Genomic DNA, 13,967 nt, shown 5'->3' on the forward strand with positions numbered 1-13,967 from the left:
AGAGATGTGAGTGGTTTCCTGAAGGAGGCGGCTGGGCTCAAGCCTTAGAGTAGCCTCATTTTAAGCAACAATGCCATTCAAACATTTTGATTTTCACTTAACACTCATTTTAGCATGAACAGAATTACTAGCAACTGGCTTCCCTTCACTGACAGAGTTAGGGTGAGGCCAGCAGGACCAGTCAGAACAAAGAGTCAGCCTGAAGAAGATGAATAAAGAGAAACAGAAAAATGTAAAGAATTTAAAATGGAGAGAGAGAGAGAGAGAGAGAGAGAGAGAGAGAGAGAGAGAGAGAGAGAGAGCCAGCCCAGAGTATAAATGGCCCAGAGAGAGAGAGAGAGAGAGAGAGAGAGAGAGAGAGAGAGCGCCAGCCCAGAGTATAAATGGCCCAGGGATGTGACAAGCACTGTGCAGAGGCTGTGGGGATGGGGGTGAGAGGTCAAGCTGGTGCCATGTGACCTTGAGAACAATATGGCTTTCTGTGGAGAAAGCAGATCGGAGTCCTCCAGAGTGGCACAATTTGCACACAACTGGGATCAAATGGCACTTCCTGAGAGGGTGTCCAGGGGTTGCTTCCTCCTGCCTTGCCCCCATCCTGTCCCCCTCGGTCTTGTTTGGCTGTCCATGGGTTCTGGGCTGTGGTAGGTGGTACAGGGCTACAGGTGCTTGTCCTGGGTGGGGCATGGGCCACTGGCAGGCTTTGCAGGGTCCCCCTCCCTGCCCCCCGTCACGGCTGCATCTGTCTCTTTCCTCCACAGGGGGAGGGGTTGCACCAACTACGCGAGGCTTTGAAGATTTTAGCTGAGAGGGTATTAATCTTGGAAACAATGATTGGGCTCTATGGTGAGTAGAGACAGACAGACGGCCAGCCAGCTCAGCCCCTGCTTACCAGTCTCCCCTAAAACCTTCTTGGGGTGGAACTGGCCTGAGTCCAGTTCTGAGGCTGAAGAAGCATAGGCTGCAGAGGCTACTGGACCCGAATGACTGATCCCCTTCCCCAGGGGAAGGTCCTGCTCCTGGACTCATCCTTGTGCCTCCCTCTAGGCATTGTGGGTGAAGTAGTTACTTAACAGAGCTCAGAGACAACAGATGATGAGATTTGCAAAAAATTGTAGGCAACCAAAACAGACTCCAAAGCTGGACATGGTGGCTCACACCTTTGATCCCAGCACTCAGGAGGCAGAGGCAGAAGGATCTCTGTGAGTTTGAGGCTATCCTGGTCTACAGAGTGAGTTTTAGGATAGCCAGGGCTACACAGAGAAACCCTGTCTTGAAAAACAAACCGCAATGAAAGAAAGAAAGAAAGAAAGAAAGAAAGAAAGAAAGAAAGAAAGAAAGGAAGGAAGGAAAGAAAGAAGAAACCAAATGCCTAATCAGCAAGGGATTATGGGTAACAGCCAGACTTTAGCCATACTGGGGCCAGGGGTCATACACTTAGAGCCCAAGCCCATAGGTTTATAGATAAGGGATGTAGCCTCTACTTGGGCTTCAACTCTAGAGAGGTCATGGGCAATGGAGACAATCTCTAGACAAAACAGGAAAACAGGTTATGCAGCTAGATTCCAAAAGTGCAGGGAACTGTGAGTGACAGAGGCAGACTCAGGACCCAAAGGATTCTGGGTAATAGAGCACTTGCCCGTTCTGACCAGCTTCCCCATAAAGTTCTCAAGACTCTTACAGGACCTGCCTTCCTGGCCCCAGGTATCTCTCCTGCAGTTGCCACTGTGGTCCTAGTGTGTTCTAAGTTTCCTGTCAGGGCTCAAGAGAGCCCAATCCTTACCCTGGCACTCATCCTCCAATTTCCCACCCTGGCTACCTGAGGAGCTAGGCAAGCCTTCTCCTTACCTCACAAGGGGACACTGGGTCTGGTGGACACTGGTCCAGACTCCTGCCCCAAGGCCCATCAGCATATAGCTGCCTTCACCCCCTGGCTCCCAGCCCAGCCCTTAGAGGCCAGACTCGCACCGTCTGCTCTTCTCCATCTCCCATCAGGCTCCTAGCTTACAGAGCTTCCTGCAGCAGCAGGCTCAGCTGGAGCTCCTGGCCAGACGGGTCACACTACTGGAAGCCATCATGTGGCCAGGTAATGGCAGGGCGGGCAGGCAGGGCAAACCCTCCCAGGATGGGCCTGGGACAGGCTTGGGCGTGAAGAAGATGCCTCCCGGTGCTTGGTCTGGGCCAGAAGACACTGCATCCTTCCACTCATCAAGGACATAGAGCCTGGCACAAGGAACTAGCTTTCCTGTTCTGGCAGTCACCTACCTGCACAGGCTCCAACAAAGCCCGTAGATGTAGTCCTGCCCTCGTGCAGTTTAGGGCAGGGGATGGGGAGGATAGCTGGCAGCAAAAGTTAAGAAGGGATGTGACAGAGTAGTGCGTATAATTATGCCTCTGACCTGCTAGGGACATGGCCACATGGTAGAGCTTTTACCTCACTTGTACAAGTTCCTGGGTTCGTCACCATGAGGGAGGGAGCTAGTTCATGAGGAAACAGTCCAGGAGGGCTTCCTGGAGGTGATGTCTCAGTGAAGACCAGAAGGGCAAGCATCATGGTAAGTGAACAAGCAGAGGAAGAACAAAGGCTTCTCTGAGAAGTCTCCAGGGTTGTTTTCCTCAAAGTTTCTGAGAGGTGGAGACTAAAGCTGAGCAGCACTGGACTGGGAATGTTCTAGAAGGCAGGTCCAGGCAGCCAGTCGAAAGGAAGTTCGACTCCTGGCTTCTGAAGTGGGGCTAATGAGCCCATAGCCTGTGTGGGGAGATGGGGCTAGCCATTCACAGGAATGGGCTGCTCCTCGTTTGCCCACCGAGAGCTCCCATCCCAAAGAGCTATCCTTTGCCCCCTCCAGCTGCTGCCCTGTCTCACAGCCCAGATGCACGGCAATGCCCAGAGGCTTCCATAGTGTGTCCACCCTCCCCTCTTATAAATCTAAAATCTGAGGCCCTAAGTATTCTTTCTGAAAATGTCCTCGGTTTTAGAAATCGGGCAGGGTTGAAACCAACCCTTTGTTCATCAAAATCAGGAAACACCAACTGAGTGCTTGGCTCAGATGGGTGCTGGGCTGGACCACTGTCCGTCAGTCACTGTAGAGACTTCAAGAGTGCCTGAGGATGTAGGCCCTTCTTGCTGGACATTGGAGACTTCTCAGAAGAGGGGACCCTGTGTGGGGTCATAGAAAATACCTGCTTGTGCCATATGGAGGTGAGAGGGACAACTCTGACAGGAAGTCTAATAAGACCTGGAGGTTGGATTGTGTGCTGTCCAAGTCAGGAATGGTGGCTACATGCTTATGATCCCAGCACTGGAGGGCTGAGACAGGATAGCAAATTCGAGGCTAGCCTCGGGTACTGAACAAAACTTTGTCAAAAAAAAAAAAAAAAGTGCTCATAGACTGTTTCTAATTCCTACCCATTAGCCATGTGGCTTCTCTAAACTTTAGAAACATGCTAGACTTCCTTCCACCTCAGCCCTGTCCCTGTCTTAAGAAGGAAGACTGTGGTCTTGATGGAGACATAGCAAGGCTCTACTCTAAGCCTCTTAGCACCCATTCTCCATCCCCATTGCCTCGCAGCGGCCTGAGGGACCACTGGGAACAGAACCAAACCCCAGTCTCAGTACTTTTCCTGGTGTGTCCTCTCTGTATCAGTGCAACAGTAGGAGGGGCAGCTAGAGAGCAGAGAGGCAGAGAGCTGGGGAGAGCCACTGTGACCCCGTCCTTAGCTGGCTGTGCTTCTGATAGCCCCTGGAAAATGTACAAGGCCCCATTAGTGGCCCACCCCTAAGCAGCGCCTTCAGTAAGAAGTGGTCCTCGTCCTAGGAACAGGGAGGCACTTGGCCAAGTACCCATCCTGGGGCTCTCCCCAACTGGGAAAATAGCCTACCCTGACCTTCTCCCCGGCTTTACGGGGTACTACCAGAAACTCATAGGCTCCCTGGACAAAAGAGCTTCTTGGGTTTGGAGGATATTCGTTTCCTCAGGAGGCAAGTACACTATGTTTATGCTTGGCATTCAGCTTATGCACAAGACAGGGAAGGTCTCACCACAACTCCTTTGGAACCGACTTCAGTCTCTGTCGGTGCTGTCTAGGCCCTCAGAGTCTATCTGAAAATGTCCTTAATTTTAGAAATCAGACAACTGGGGCCCTGACAGGGTCCCCTTCTGAGGCTGCTCAGCGCCAAAGCCTGACTACTGAGCCCTTTCCTCCAAAATGGTGACTTAACCCAAGGAAAGAAGAAAAGTCTCTTCCCTGGCCTCAGTTTACTTAGTTATTTCATTCCGATGATCCAGAATTCATCTTTACTCCAAATAAGCCTCAAAAAATTGATCACTGCCAAATGTAGTGTCACACAGATCCCAGTACTTGGGAAGCAGAGTTCAAGGCCTGCCTTGTCTACAAATCAGTCCAGGACAGCCAGGGTTCTGTCGAACGAGAAACTCTGTCTCGGAAAAACAAAACCACCACCACCACCACCAACAAAAACCCCTAGGGAGTGTTAAGTGGGGAGTCTACTCATCCCAGTTAATCAAATCAGACATCAGGCAGGCAAATCTCTTGCTGGGCTGGGGGCTAAGAGGTTGCAGGCAGGTACTAACCAGCCTTTAGATACCCGTATTTCCTACAGTTCCGTGTCTAGGGATGCCTGCTACCTCCCAGGGCAAAGAGTGGGTTCCGCTTGTGAATGTCCCCCTGACACAGCCTCTCTCCTTATTCCCTCTGGCAGAACCAGACTTGGGATCCGGGGCAGGCCCTGATGGCACAGGTACCCCCAGCCTCCTTCGAGGCAAGAGGGGAGGACACCCAACCAACTACCAGATCATCACCCCCAGGAGACGCAACGAGAGAAGCTGAGAGGGTAGTGGTGGCTCTACAGGGTTCAACACCAGGCTTCTTCCCCCAGCCTGGACCTAGCCAGCTGCCTCTAGGGACTGCCAGTTCCTATTTATTAATATCCTCAGGGACCCCTGTGCCATCTTGGTCTTAGGGGCAGGCAGATCTCAGTGATGGCAGCCTATTCACGACAGACTAAACGGACTGGGCCTCAAAGTCAGGCCTCACTCGCACCTGGCACAGTTCCCTCTGTGAAATGGGGTGAAGAGGCTTTGGAGGGGGTGGATGGAGGTACAAGGCTTCCAGTCATCTTGGTTGCCTAAAGTTGGGATCTGGGACTGCCTTGCCCTGCAGATATGCAAGGATTGGGGCAGAAGTCTCAGTTTCCCTCCTGTAAATCCTTGGGGAGTCCTGTGTGTCCCTCGCTTTCTGGTGCTGAGTTTCCATCTGAGTCCAGGCTGCTTAATTTCTAACTGAATGGTTGGTGCTGCTTACATCAGTTCTACCCCAGGCCCCCACTTTCCCCATGTCCCACGTGGGAATGGATGTGTAGAAGGGACTCCTACTCCAAGTGTCTGCTGCAGATACCATGGATTGCCATGTATGGGACAATAAACATCCCTGCTTGACCCTACTCCGCTTGGTCTCCTATGTGCTGCCTAGGGCAGCCAGAAGGGTCCACCCAAGCCAAGGGTATGGGGGCAGGAGCCCTGTGGTCCCGGACACCAGGAGTCATCCTCTTTCATCAGCCACACATTCCCTGCTGGCTCACTCCTTCATCTTCCCTGACACCAACGCAGAGGAGCCAGACATGACAAGTGACACTCAGGAGGCCAGGTTGAAAAGCAAATCAGCTTTTATTCTTACAAAGTACCAGGAAAACATGCTGGGGCCTACTCTTGCCCCAGGGATGCTTTCAAGACCCCACCAAGTCCTCAGAAGACAAGGCAAGGACTCAGGCTGGGCCTACTCTCTTCTTGGACTATGAGGCCCCAGTGCCTTTGCAGTGAGCAGGGCCACTCCTCCCCTCAGTCACTAGGGCCTCAGTGTCCACTAGCCCTTCCACCAGCAGTGACACTGCCCCCTCTACACGCCCTGTAGCTGCCAAGGCCACTGCAGCCTGCTCAGTGGGGAAGCCCATGTGCTGTAGCTGCTGCAGCCTGTGAGGTGGGAACAAGGAAGAAATGTCAGGGCAGCATGACTCCCACATCAGGAGGCCACACCCCTGCGCACCCTGTCTTACCTTAGAGAAGACACAGAGGGCTTTGGCAACCACAGAGGGCTCTGGGAACCCTGGACTGACACATCAAGAAGTGAGGCCTTGATTCCTTCCTGTAGCATCTGCTCATCTAGGGCTGCCCACATCGGTGCTGCTGAAGCAAAGCTGGGCCCAGCCCAGTCTAAGTCCCTCTCTGAGTTCGTCCAAGGCAGCTGTCCAGGCCCCAGGCCTGGTGGGAGCTGAGCAGAGCCATCACTGTGAGGCCAAGAGTTTGAGGAAGCCAGGTAAGGAGGTCTAGGGGTGGCAGGCCTATAGAGACAAGAGGTGGACGGCCTGGACTGCCAGCCACTATCACAATGTCCACCATCCAACGCTGAGCCCCTGGGAGCATCCTCACCTCACTCCAGCAGGGTAAGTGACAGGCAGTTCACCCAGACTGCCTGGGGTGGGAAGGAGCCTCAACGGCCAGCACCGGGCCAGAGTCCTGCAAAGGACTCCTTCCTGTAACACCTGCAGTCTCTGCTCTGAGAGCTCCAGCCACCGGAAGGCCCCAGCGGCATCTGCCTGCCCAGGGCAGGGCGGCTAGTCAAGGAAAAACAAAATGAAGTAGGGTAAAGGGACTATGTGGGCATTCCCATGTGTCTCACCTTGATACATCCCTCAGGACCACATTTTCACTCGCATCAACAGCTGAAGCCGAGGACAAAATGCCCTGCCTGAAACTAGTCAGCCAGAAGGGAAGAACCTTTTCCCCAGCCACCTCATAAACCTGTTCCCAGGTCCTGTGTGCCTGAAGACAGATCCTCCTACTGTTAGCAGACTTGAGTGACTGGTGTCTGCATTCTGAAATGATCCCACGATTGCCTGAATGGCTGTATGGGTCGGCCTGTTCTCTTCCATGGCACTATCTTAGGAGCAAAGCTTATTTTAAGATACCTGTACCACTGGCCTAAGTTGGCACTGTTCCCAGAGAGCTTCAGGCTCTCCCACGCCGAGCCTTCCTCTCAGTTATGCTCTATACCCAGCCTGCTCATTGTAGCTTTGATGCCGCCTTTACACCAGATCCAGGTTAGTGACCTCTAGGGCCCCCTCAGCTCTCCCAAGCATCTCCTAGGGTCCTTTGACTATAAAGGACACCTACCTCCACTTGGCCATGAGCCCTGTTCCCAGTCCAGAGCATTGCTCAAAAGATGTGTCAGGAGCAGGTATTTGGTCACCTGGCATTGCTCATACATGACTTCCCTTGTGTCATTTCTTTCCAAGGCACCCAAGGGGCCCAGCTACAGGTTCATGTGGTCCCTGGGCTCAGGCAAAGGATACAGGCTAGGCCAGCAAGAAGGCCACAAAGGAGCTGCAGGAAGGGTGGCTCAGAGCTGAGCAGCAGGGTCAGGGCCAGCAGCAGCCATGGTAGCAGCCATGGTGGCACTGTCCTCTGAGGCCATCCAGGGTAGTAACTCTGCCCTGCCAGCATGGCTAGATGGACAGGCATATATCCACAGCCTCCAGCTGCACTGGACACGCCAAGGCCTGCCAGCAGCACAGCCAGCAGCCCAGTAGCCAGGGCAAGCATAGTGGAGTTGTGCAGGAAGCGCAGAGTACCCAGATGGCACTCCTGCCACCAGCCCAGAGTGGGCAGGAGCAGCAGGCTCAGGAGCAGACCTGGCAGTGCAGTGTGGCCCAGAGCATGGGTCAGCAGCCGGTGCACTGGGAACGAGAGGGTCAGGTCAGAGGGATGGATTGCCCTTTACGAGGACCACCTGGTATGGCAGCCTCCCTACCCAGGAGCTAATATGTCAAATGTCATTACCTAATCACTAGTGGAAGACACCAACATCTTCTCAACACCACAGCTACTCTCTAGTTACATTAAAGCGAACCAACATACAGCAACCAACTACTGAGTGTTGCTATGTCCCAGGCACATTGAAGCCGCTTGTCACATTTACCAAATGTCTTCTACATCTGGTTCACTAGTTCTAACAAAACCTGCCTACTAGAACCACCCACTCCCACAGAGCTCCATGATCTTAGAAAAACCTCAACACCTCCCTGAACATTTGGGTTCCTAAAATGTAAACTGGAGGCCAATCTGTAGGAAGTACGCGTTTGGCTGAAAACCTTAGTCCTCATTTTCCATCTCCCCTTCACACCTTACAGGATCATCTGCCCGCTTTCTTGACTGGATGAGCTGGGCATGTCTGAACACTCACCTGCTCTGGGACATTGCCCTATCCTTGTATAACCACCACAAGGTTCACACTAATGCCACTAACTGTTTCCAGGCCCTAGAGTAAGTCTCTAGCTTCCTTCAAGGTTCACGCAGCCAGTCCTCACCCTGCCAGGGTTCCATTAGCAGCTCTGGAGCCAATCGGAGGCTGGGGCCAGCCCCCAGTAACCACAGGCAGCTCAGCAGCAGCATCAGGACTGAGGAAGCAAGGGGCAGTGCCCGGGACAGTGAGCCAGGAGGTTCCCAGGCAGGCATAGTTTGGCTGATGGCGGTCAAAGGTGGTCCTGAGGCTGTACGCTGGGGGTAAACAAAAACAGTAGCAAATTACTTTTGCTGCTTTTATCTGACTCCCTCTCAATTACTTTACTAATGACCCCATTTTTTTTTGTTTTTGCTTTATTTATTTCATGTATATGAGTACACTGTAGCTGTCTTCAGACATACCAGAAGAGAGCATCAGATCCTATTACAGATGGTTGTGAGCTACAATGTGGTTGCTGGGAATTGAACTCAGGACCTCTGGAGGAGCAGTCAGTGCTTTTAACACTGAGCCATCTCTCCAACCCCCAATGACCCCATTTTACAGAGGCAGAAACTGAACCTGCAGAGGCAGGTCCAATAGCTTGGCCATAGTGGGCTCAAGTCCCAACCTGTGTTCTTATTAGCCACCTTTCTATCCTACCTGCTCACATGTCTGGGATGGGCCATTCATTTTCTCTGTGTAGCCCTGGCTGTCCTGGAACTCACTCTGTAGACCAGGCTGGCCTCAAACTCAGAAATACGCCTGCCTCTGCCTCTCAAGTGCTGGGATTAAAGGCGTGCGCCACCACTGCCTGGCCAGGGCCATTCATAAAGTCCTGATGGAGCCAGTGTGGTAGTGCATGCCTGTGATCCTAGCACTCAGGAGGTGGAGACAAAAGGAACTGGAGTACAAGGTCTTTAGAGATGCAGACAGTGGTAGCATGCTTACCTAGCCATACATAGGCACCGGATTTGCTTTCCAGTGCTGTAAAAAGAATAAAAGAAAAATTTAGGAGCTCTTGGCTATATATTGAGTTAAAAACCAGCCTGGGTGACATGAGACACAGTTTGAAAAAAAAAACAAAACAGAGTCTGGTGGGCCTTAGGTCTTAGTGGAAGACACATGACCAGACATGTTAAATTGGGGACATTCACTGCCAAAAAGATGGGTCTATTCTTCTGGCAATGGCCAAGTCAAGGCCAGCTGCAGTCTCTGGCTTCCTGCCTCCTCTCAGTGCTCCCAGCCTTAGGGAGTCCTGATGGCCTCAGGTGTCCTTGACCAGGGGGCTGAGACCCACTAATGGGACAAGCAGTGTGGGCTTGAAAGTGGGCTACAGGCGTCCATATCCCAAGCATTACAAGGTGATTTGCTACTGTGGCACTATTACCTCCCCAATCCTGGCCCTAGCCTCATTTTGCAAAGGATATTCCAGTGTCTGCTGTGTGTCCCTGGGCAAGTTTCCTAATCTGTGAACTGCTGATTCTGATAAATTTTCCTTACAGATGGTAAGAGAAAGGAATAGAGGGGAGACCACAACTTTTTCTTTTTAAAAGTTTTCTGTTGTTGTTTTAAACAAATCTCATCACATAACCCAAGCCTGGGATGTGAGATTTTCCTGTCTCTGTCTAGGCATTAAGTGCTGGGTCACAAATCTGCACCATTGCACCTGGTTTGGCCCCCCAGCTCTTTCTCAAGCAAACCCAAAGCACCACCTCATTACTGATGGGAGGCATAGATGCTGGTCCAAGCTCTGACCCCATGGTGGTTCTCTGCCCATTCAGCAAAGCTTGTCTCCTCTGGTCCTCTCCTCATCCAGCCTTTCCTCCAGACCCTGCTACCATTCCATTCCCAGGCAGTCCTGAGTCTCCTACTGAGCTGATTCAGGGCAGAAAGTGATTCTACTTAGCTTCCTTGCCAGGGCATTCCCTTGCATATGCCAAATGTGAAAATCTCATCTGCCCGAAATGGCCTTTCCTTCATCCCTCAATAGGCCATGTCCTACTCACCCTGAATTGCAAATGTCCCCTTCCCCCACTGTGGATTTTATCCTAATAAGCAAAGTTGGGCTTTCCCCCCTCAAATGCTTTGTCTCCAGACTCACCAGGATACTAGTCCTTGCACATCTTCAAGGTTAGGGTTCCTTGAAAGATCTATTAGCATAGCCCCAGGTCCTGCTGGGGTGAACTCCACCCTTTACCTGTGGTACTGGATTGAAGTTCAGAAAAGCACGCAGATTTCACCCTTACCTGGAGGCAGGGACACCTAAAATGACGCTTCCTCTTGCACCTTCTCACAACCATTCCATCCCTGGGCACTAAGGGACAGGTCCATGGACATACAGAACTGGGCCTCGAGTCCTCTGGACCAATCTCTTCTCTTTCTTGGCGATAGGAATGGAAACTAGGGCCTCATACATCCTAGGCAAGTGGTAACACTCCTCCAACCATATCTTCAATTAATAAAATGGAACTTGTAAGAATCAAATAATGGATCCAGCTGCTCCTCCTAGAACACAATACAAGCCTTCCCCCGGTCACATTCCGACGGGCCTCTATGGAGACACAGTGAGTCGCTAGTTAACAGACTCTGTTGCCTGCATCTCTCACCTGAACAAAGTAATTTTACATCAAATGGGAAACTGGTGGCTACACATCTGGCTCCCGGCTCCCTTCTCTGCCTGCAGCCAGCCATAAGCTTCAGCGGTGAAACCACGCCCATCCCCAGAAAGGTGTGACACGCCTACTTCTCCCACATGGTCCCTGGTTTCTTCAGAGTCCTCGCCCGCCATGCTAATGTTTGTCTGGGTCTGTCCACCGTGGTTTAAAAAAACAAAACAAAACCAAAAAAACCCCACTCGCCATCAATCCGCCTCAGTGTCCTTCTGGAACCCTTGTCAGAGCCCTCTCAGAGCTATGCAACATCACACCCTGCCTACCTTACTGGGAAGCCAGGAGGACAGAATGGGAAGTCAAGGACAGTAGAGAAGGTTCCGGGTGGTGCACAGAGAGGGGAGTCCCGGGGTCTGGGTCGAATTCAGCTTTGTAATTTTAGGGAAAGTACTCAATTTCTTGGGCCTGAGTTTTCTGCTAAAACAAGGGTACGGGTTGAAGGATGATGATAGGGGTTCTCAACTCCGACCGTTATTGGGGTCGGGCGCGGCATTCCCGGCGTCGCTCCCAAGATGACCGACCTCAGTCCCCTCCCCCGCCCGCTCAGGCCACGCGTCCAAGGTCCTGTGGAGCACGTCCTCCCCACCCCCACCCACCCTGGAAAACCGAGGTGGGGGGCCCGCCCGGTAGTCTGGCCGCCGGCTCCGGGCCGAGACTTAGGTGCCCGAAACCCGCTGCGCGCACACACAGGCGCGTGATCCCGCCTGCCGATTAGTCAGCAGTTGTTCCGAGCCGGGATCCCTTCCCCCAGCCCTCCCGCCAGCCTCCGTCTCCCTCCAGGGCAGACTCTTCAGAGACGGTCCCTAGAGCCAGCGGGCGTAACCATTCCAAGCCAACAAGCCTCGTGCACAGGATCCCTCGGGTTTGCTGGTGACACTCGTTCACTGGCGCGCTGGCCCCTGAGGTGCCTTGTTAGGCCACGCGTCACGTCCGGCTCTTTGGAGAGGATTGGGTCAACGGTTTCGGGAGCGAAGAGCCGGATAGCACCGGCTCATTCCTCTTCGTCCACCCCCGTGGCCTGGCCCTATGGTAGCGTCCGAGGTTGCGGGTTTCGCGCCTGCGCAGTGCGGCGCCTAGGGGGAACGCGAGAGGGAGACGGACGTTGAGAGAACGAGGAGGAAGGAGAGAAAATGGCGTCCACGGGTAAGTGGAGTGGAATCGCGGTCGTGCCGGCGACAGCTGGGACACCCAAACTGGGGGCCGCTCGTCTCTGGGGGTGGCAGGGATGACTGAGTGGAATTGCTGAAAGGGGTTGGAGTTCCCGTCGCGGCCCCGATAAGCTCGGGGGTCCGCGTTCCCTTCCCCTCCCCCCACCAGGCGGGCTGGTTCTGGAACCTTCCGGCGCCCGCCTTGCGCGCGAGGGCCTCGCGGTAGTTGGGGCGTGCGGAGCCCGTCTTGGCCTCCTTTGTGTGGCGGTTGTCGGTGCGGGTGCTCCCGGTCTCCCGCCACGTGGGCGGGGCCTGCGGCCTCTGAGACCCAAAGGGGACCGCGGCTGGGCCTGGAGCCCATCACCCCGAAGGCGCGTGAAGCGAGGTGTCTGATGGCGGCTCGAGAAACGGTGGCCGGTTTCCCCTGTAGCCTCTCCTCCCATCGCTAGCCTGAGGGCAAGTGTTTACTGTATAGAAACTCAGAGAAAAACAAACAATAAGGCGTCGCGAGTGTGTAAGCTGAGGGGCGCCGGCTTCTGAGTAGGAGCCCCATTATCCTCCAGGCCTGTCCGGGCCCGGTGCTACCAAGCTGCCCCCTGGAGGGCTCCCAGCTCAAGCCCGGCGCTGGCTTGCTCGGTCTTCTAGACCTGTTTGGCTCCCCAAATCTTCCTTCTCCCCACTCAGAGGCTTGGATTTTATCATGTGTTAACTCCACCTCCTTCCCTACCCAAAAAGCAGTGGCTTCCCAGTGTCCTTTTCTCAGCAAACGGCGCGGGGGATCGGTTGTATAACAAGGTCCGTCTGGATCTGGAGAGGAGAATCTTTCTAGAAAGAAGTTTCTAGCATCTTTGATCCAGGAGAAGCAGGAAAGCCTCGGCCCCCGCGTTTCTGTAGGCCTGCTCATTAAGCTGGCAGGCTGATTTATTTCTTGGCCCTATTGAGGCCAGCGAAAGAGACCCGTAGCCGACTTTGAAAGTCCACGGCGGGAACTTCAGAATGTGATGGATGTTGTAGTCCTTAACGAGCGAATAAGTGTAGCCTAGCCTTCATCTGCAGTTTGGAACACAGTTACTGGCACAGTGGCGGGTTTATTGTTTGTATTTGCTTTTGCTTCTAGAGGAATCTAGGGTCTGATAATGTGGCCTTGGAGGCAGTAGGAGAAAGCAAGGGGGAAGACAGGAAAAGCTCTGGGTCCTTCATTTGGCTTAGGAAAGCTTTCCAGCATCACAATTTGACGACGCAAACGATGTAGTTAGTAAACAGGTGGCTTTTGATACCAGACCAGGCTACCCAAAGTGTCCCAAAGAGAAAACGGAGATACTACTACAGCCTATATCCTAGTGGAAAATGGTTTCTTTGGTGGTCCTTTTACCCTTCTCTTAGCCTCTAAAGCCCAAGAAGACAATTGCAATTTTTCTGTTTGAAAGATCATTGCCACTTTGTAGTCATCTTTGTTGTCAGCAAATGCTGATAAGCACGGTGAACCAAATCGGAGTTTAAAAGAGTGCTCTACAATACCCACAGTCCTGGCACTGCTGAGGGGACTTTATTTAAGACTTGGTATTCTTTTCCTGAAAAACTTAGTTTAGTTTTAGACCTTTTAAGGAGGCAGTGGTGACGCACACCTTTGGTCTCAGTGCTGGGAGGTGGTCTCTGTGATTTCGAGGACAGCCTGGTCTACATAATGCATTTCAGGACAGCCAGGGCTACACAGAGAAATCCTGTCTCAGAAAAAAAATTTTTTTCTTAAGCCCTTCAGTTCTTCAGTTCTTTTTTTGTTTGTTTGTTTTTCGAAACAGGGTTTCTCTGTGTAGCCCTGGCTGTCCTGGAACTCACTCTGTAGACCAGGCTGGCC

At 52.8% G+C, this 13,967-nt stretch overlaps 3 protein-coding genes across 23 annotated transcripts in view; 2 read left to right on the plus strand and 1 right to left on the minus strand.

The window, feature by feature from the left end:
- The window catches only part of Emid1 (EMI domain containing 1), a 48,251-nt gene extending 42,790 nt beyond the window's left edge, over positions 1 to 5,461 (plus strand). The window contains exons 14-16 of one of the 4 annotated variants that reach the window (XR_013111774.1): positions 759 to 843; positions 1,993 to 2,083; positions 4,721 to 4,743. Coding sequence is in view for 3 of the 4 variants with exons in the window: in XM_034508753.2 (XP_034364644.1) it covers positions 4,721 to 4,981 (261 nt within the window). In the remaining variant the exon portion in view is untranslated. Of the gene's footprint in view, positions 1 to 758; positions 844 to 1,992; positions 2,084 to 4,720 lie in introns of all 4 variants that reach the window. The other 3 variants (XM_034508756.2, XM_034508752.2, XM_034508753.2) reach the window with 3 other exon arrangements.
- Positions 5,462 to 5,665: 204 nt separating this feature from the next.
- On the minus strand, positions 5,666 to 11,944 carry Rhbdd3 (rhomboid domain containing 3). 8 transcript variants are annotated; one of them, XM_076938198.1, is made up of 9 exons: positions 11,806 to 11,944; positions 11,231 to 11,378; positions 10,542 to 10,744; positions 9,244 to 9,279; positions 8,381 to 8,570; positions 7,367 to 7,750; positions 6,444 to 6,606; positions 6,071 to 6,355; positions 5,666 to 5,987 (listed from the first exon to the last, which is right to left on the minus strand). In XM_076938198.1, the coding sequence occupies exons 5-9, from the start codon at positions 8,526 to 8,528 to the stop codon at positions 5,810 to 5,812; spliced, it is 1,158 nt and encodes a 385-aa protein (XP_076794313.1). In that variant the 5' UTR covers positions 8,529 to 8,570; positions 9,244 to 9,279; positions 10,542 to 10,744; positions 11,231 to 11,378; positions 11,806 to 11,944; the 3' UTR covers positions 5,666 to 5,809. The 8 variants fall into 8 exon arrangements, with proteins under 8 accessions (XP_076794313.1, XP_076794312.1, XP_034364531.1 ...); XM_076938197.1 differs by lacking the exon at positions 9,244 to 9,279; XM_034508640.2 differs by lacking the exons at positions 9,244 to 9,279; positions 11,806 to 11,944 and adding an exon at positions 11,561 to 11,711.
- Positions 11,945 to 11,994: 50 nt separating this feature from the next.
- The window catches only part of Ewsr1 (EWS RNA binding protein 1), a 28,929-nt gene continuing 26,956 nt past the window's right edge, over positions 11,995 to 13,967 (plus strand). For 6 of the 11 annotated variants that reach the window (XM_034508634.2, XM_034508635.2, XM_034508636.2 and 3 more), the window contains exon 1: positions 12,005 to 12,107. In XM_034508634.2, coding sequence (XP_034364525.1) covers positions 12,095 to 12,107 — 13 coding nt within the window. In that variant the 5' untranslated portion in view covers positions 12,005 to 12,094. Of the gene's footprint in view, positions 12,108 to 13,967 lie in introns of all 11 variants that reach the window. The other 5 variants (XM_076938189.1, XM_076938190.1, XM_076938191.1 and 2 more) reach the window with 2 other exon arrangements.

This window comes from Arvicanthis niloticus, chromosome 7, assembly GCF_011762505.2.
Source record: "Arvicanthis niloticus isolate mArvNil1 chromosome 7, mArvNil1.pat.X, whole genome shotgun sequence".
Lineage (NCBI taxonomy): Eukaryota > Metazoa > Chordata > Mammalia > Rodentia > Muridae > Arvicanthis > Arvicanthis niloticus.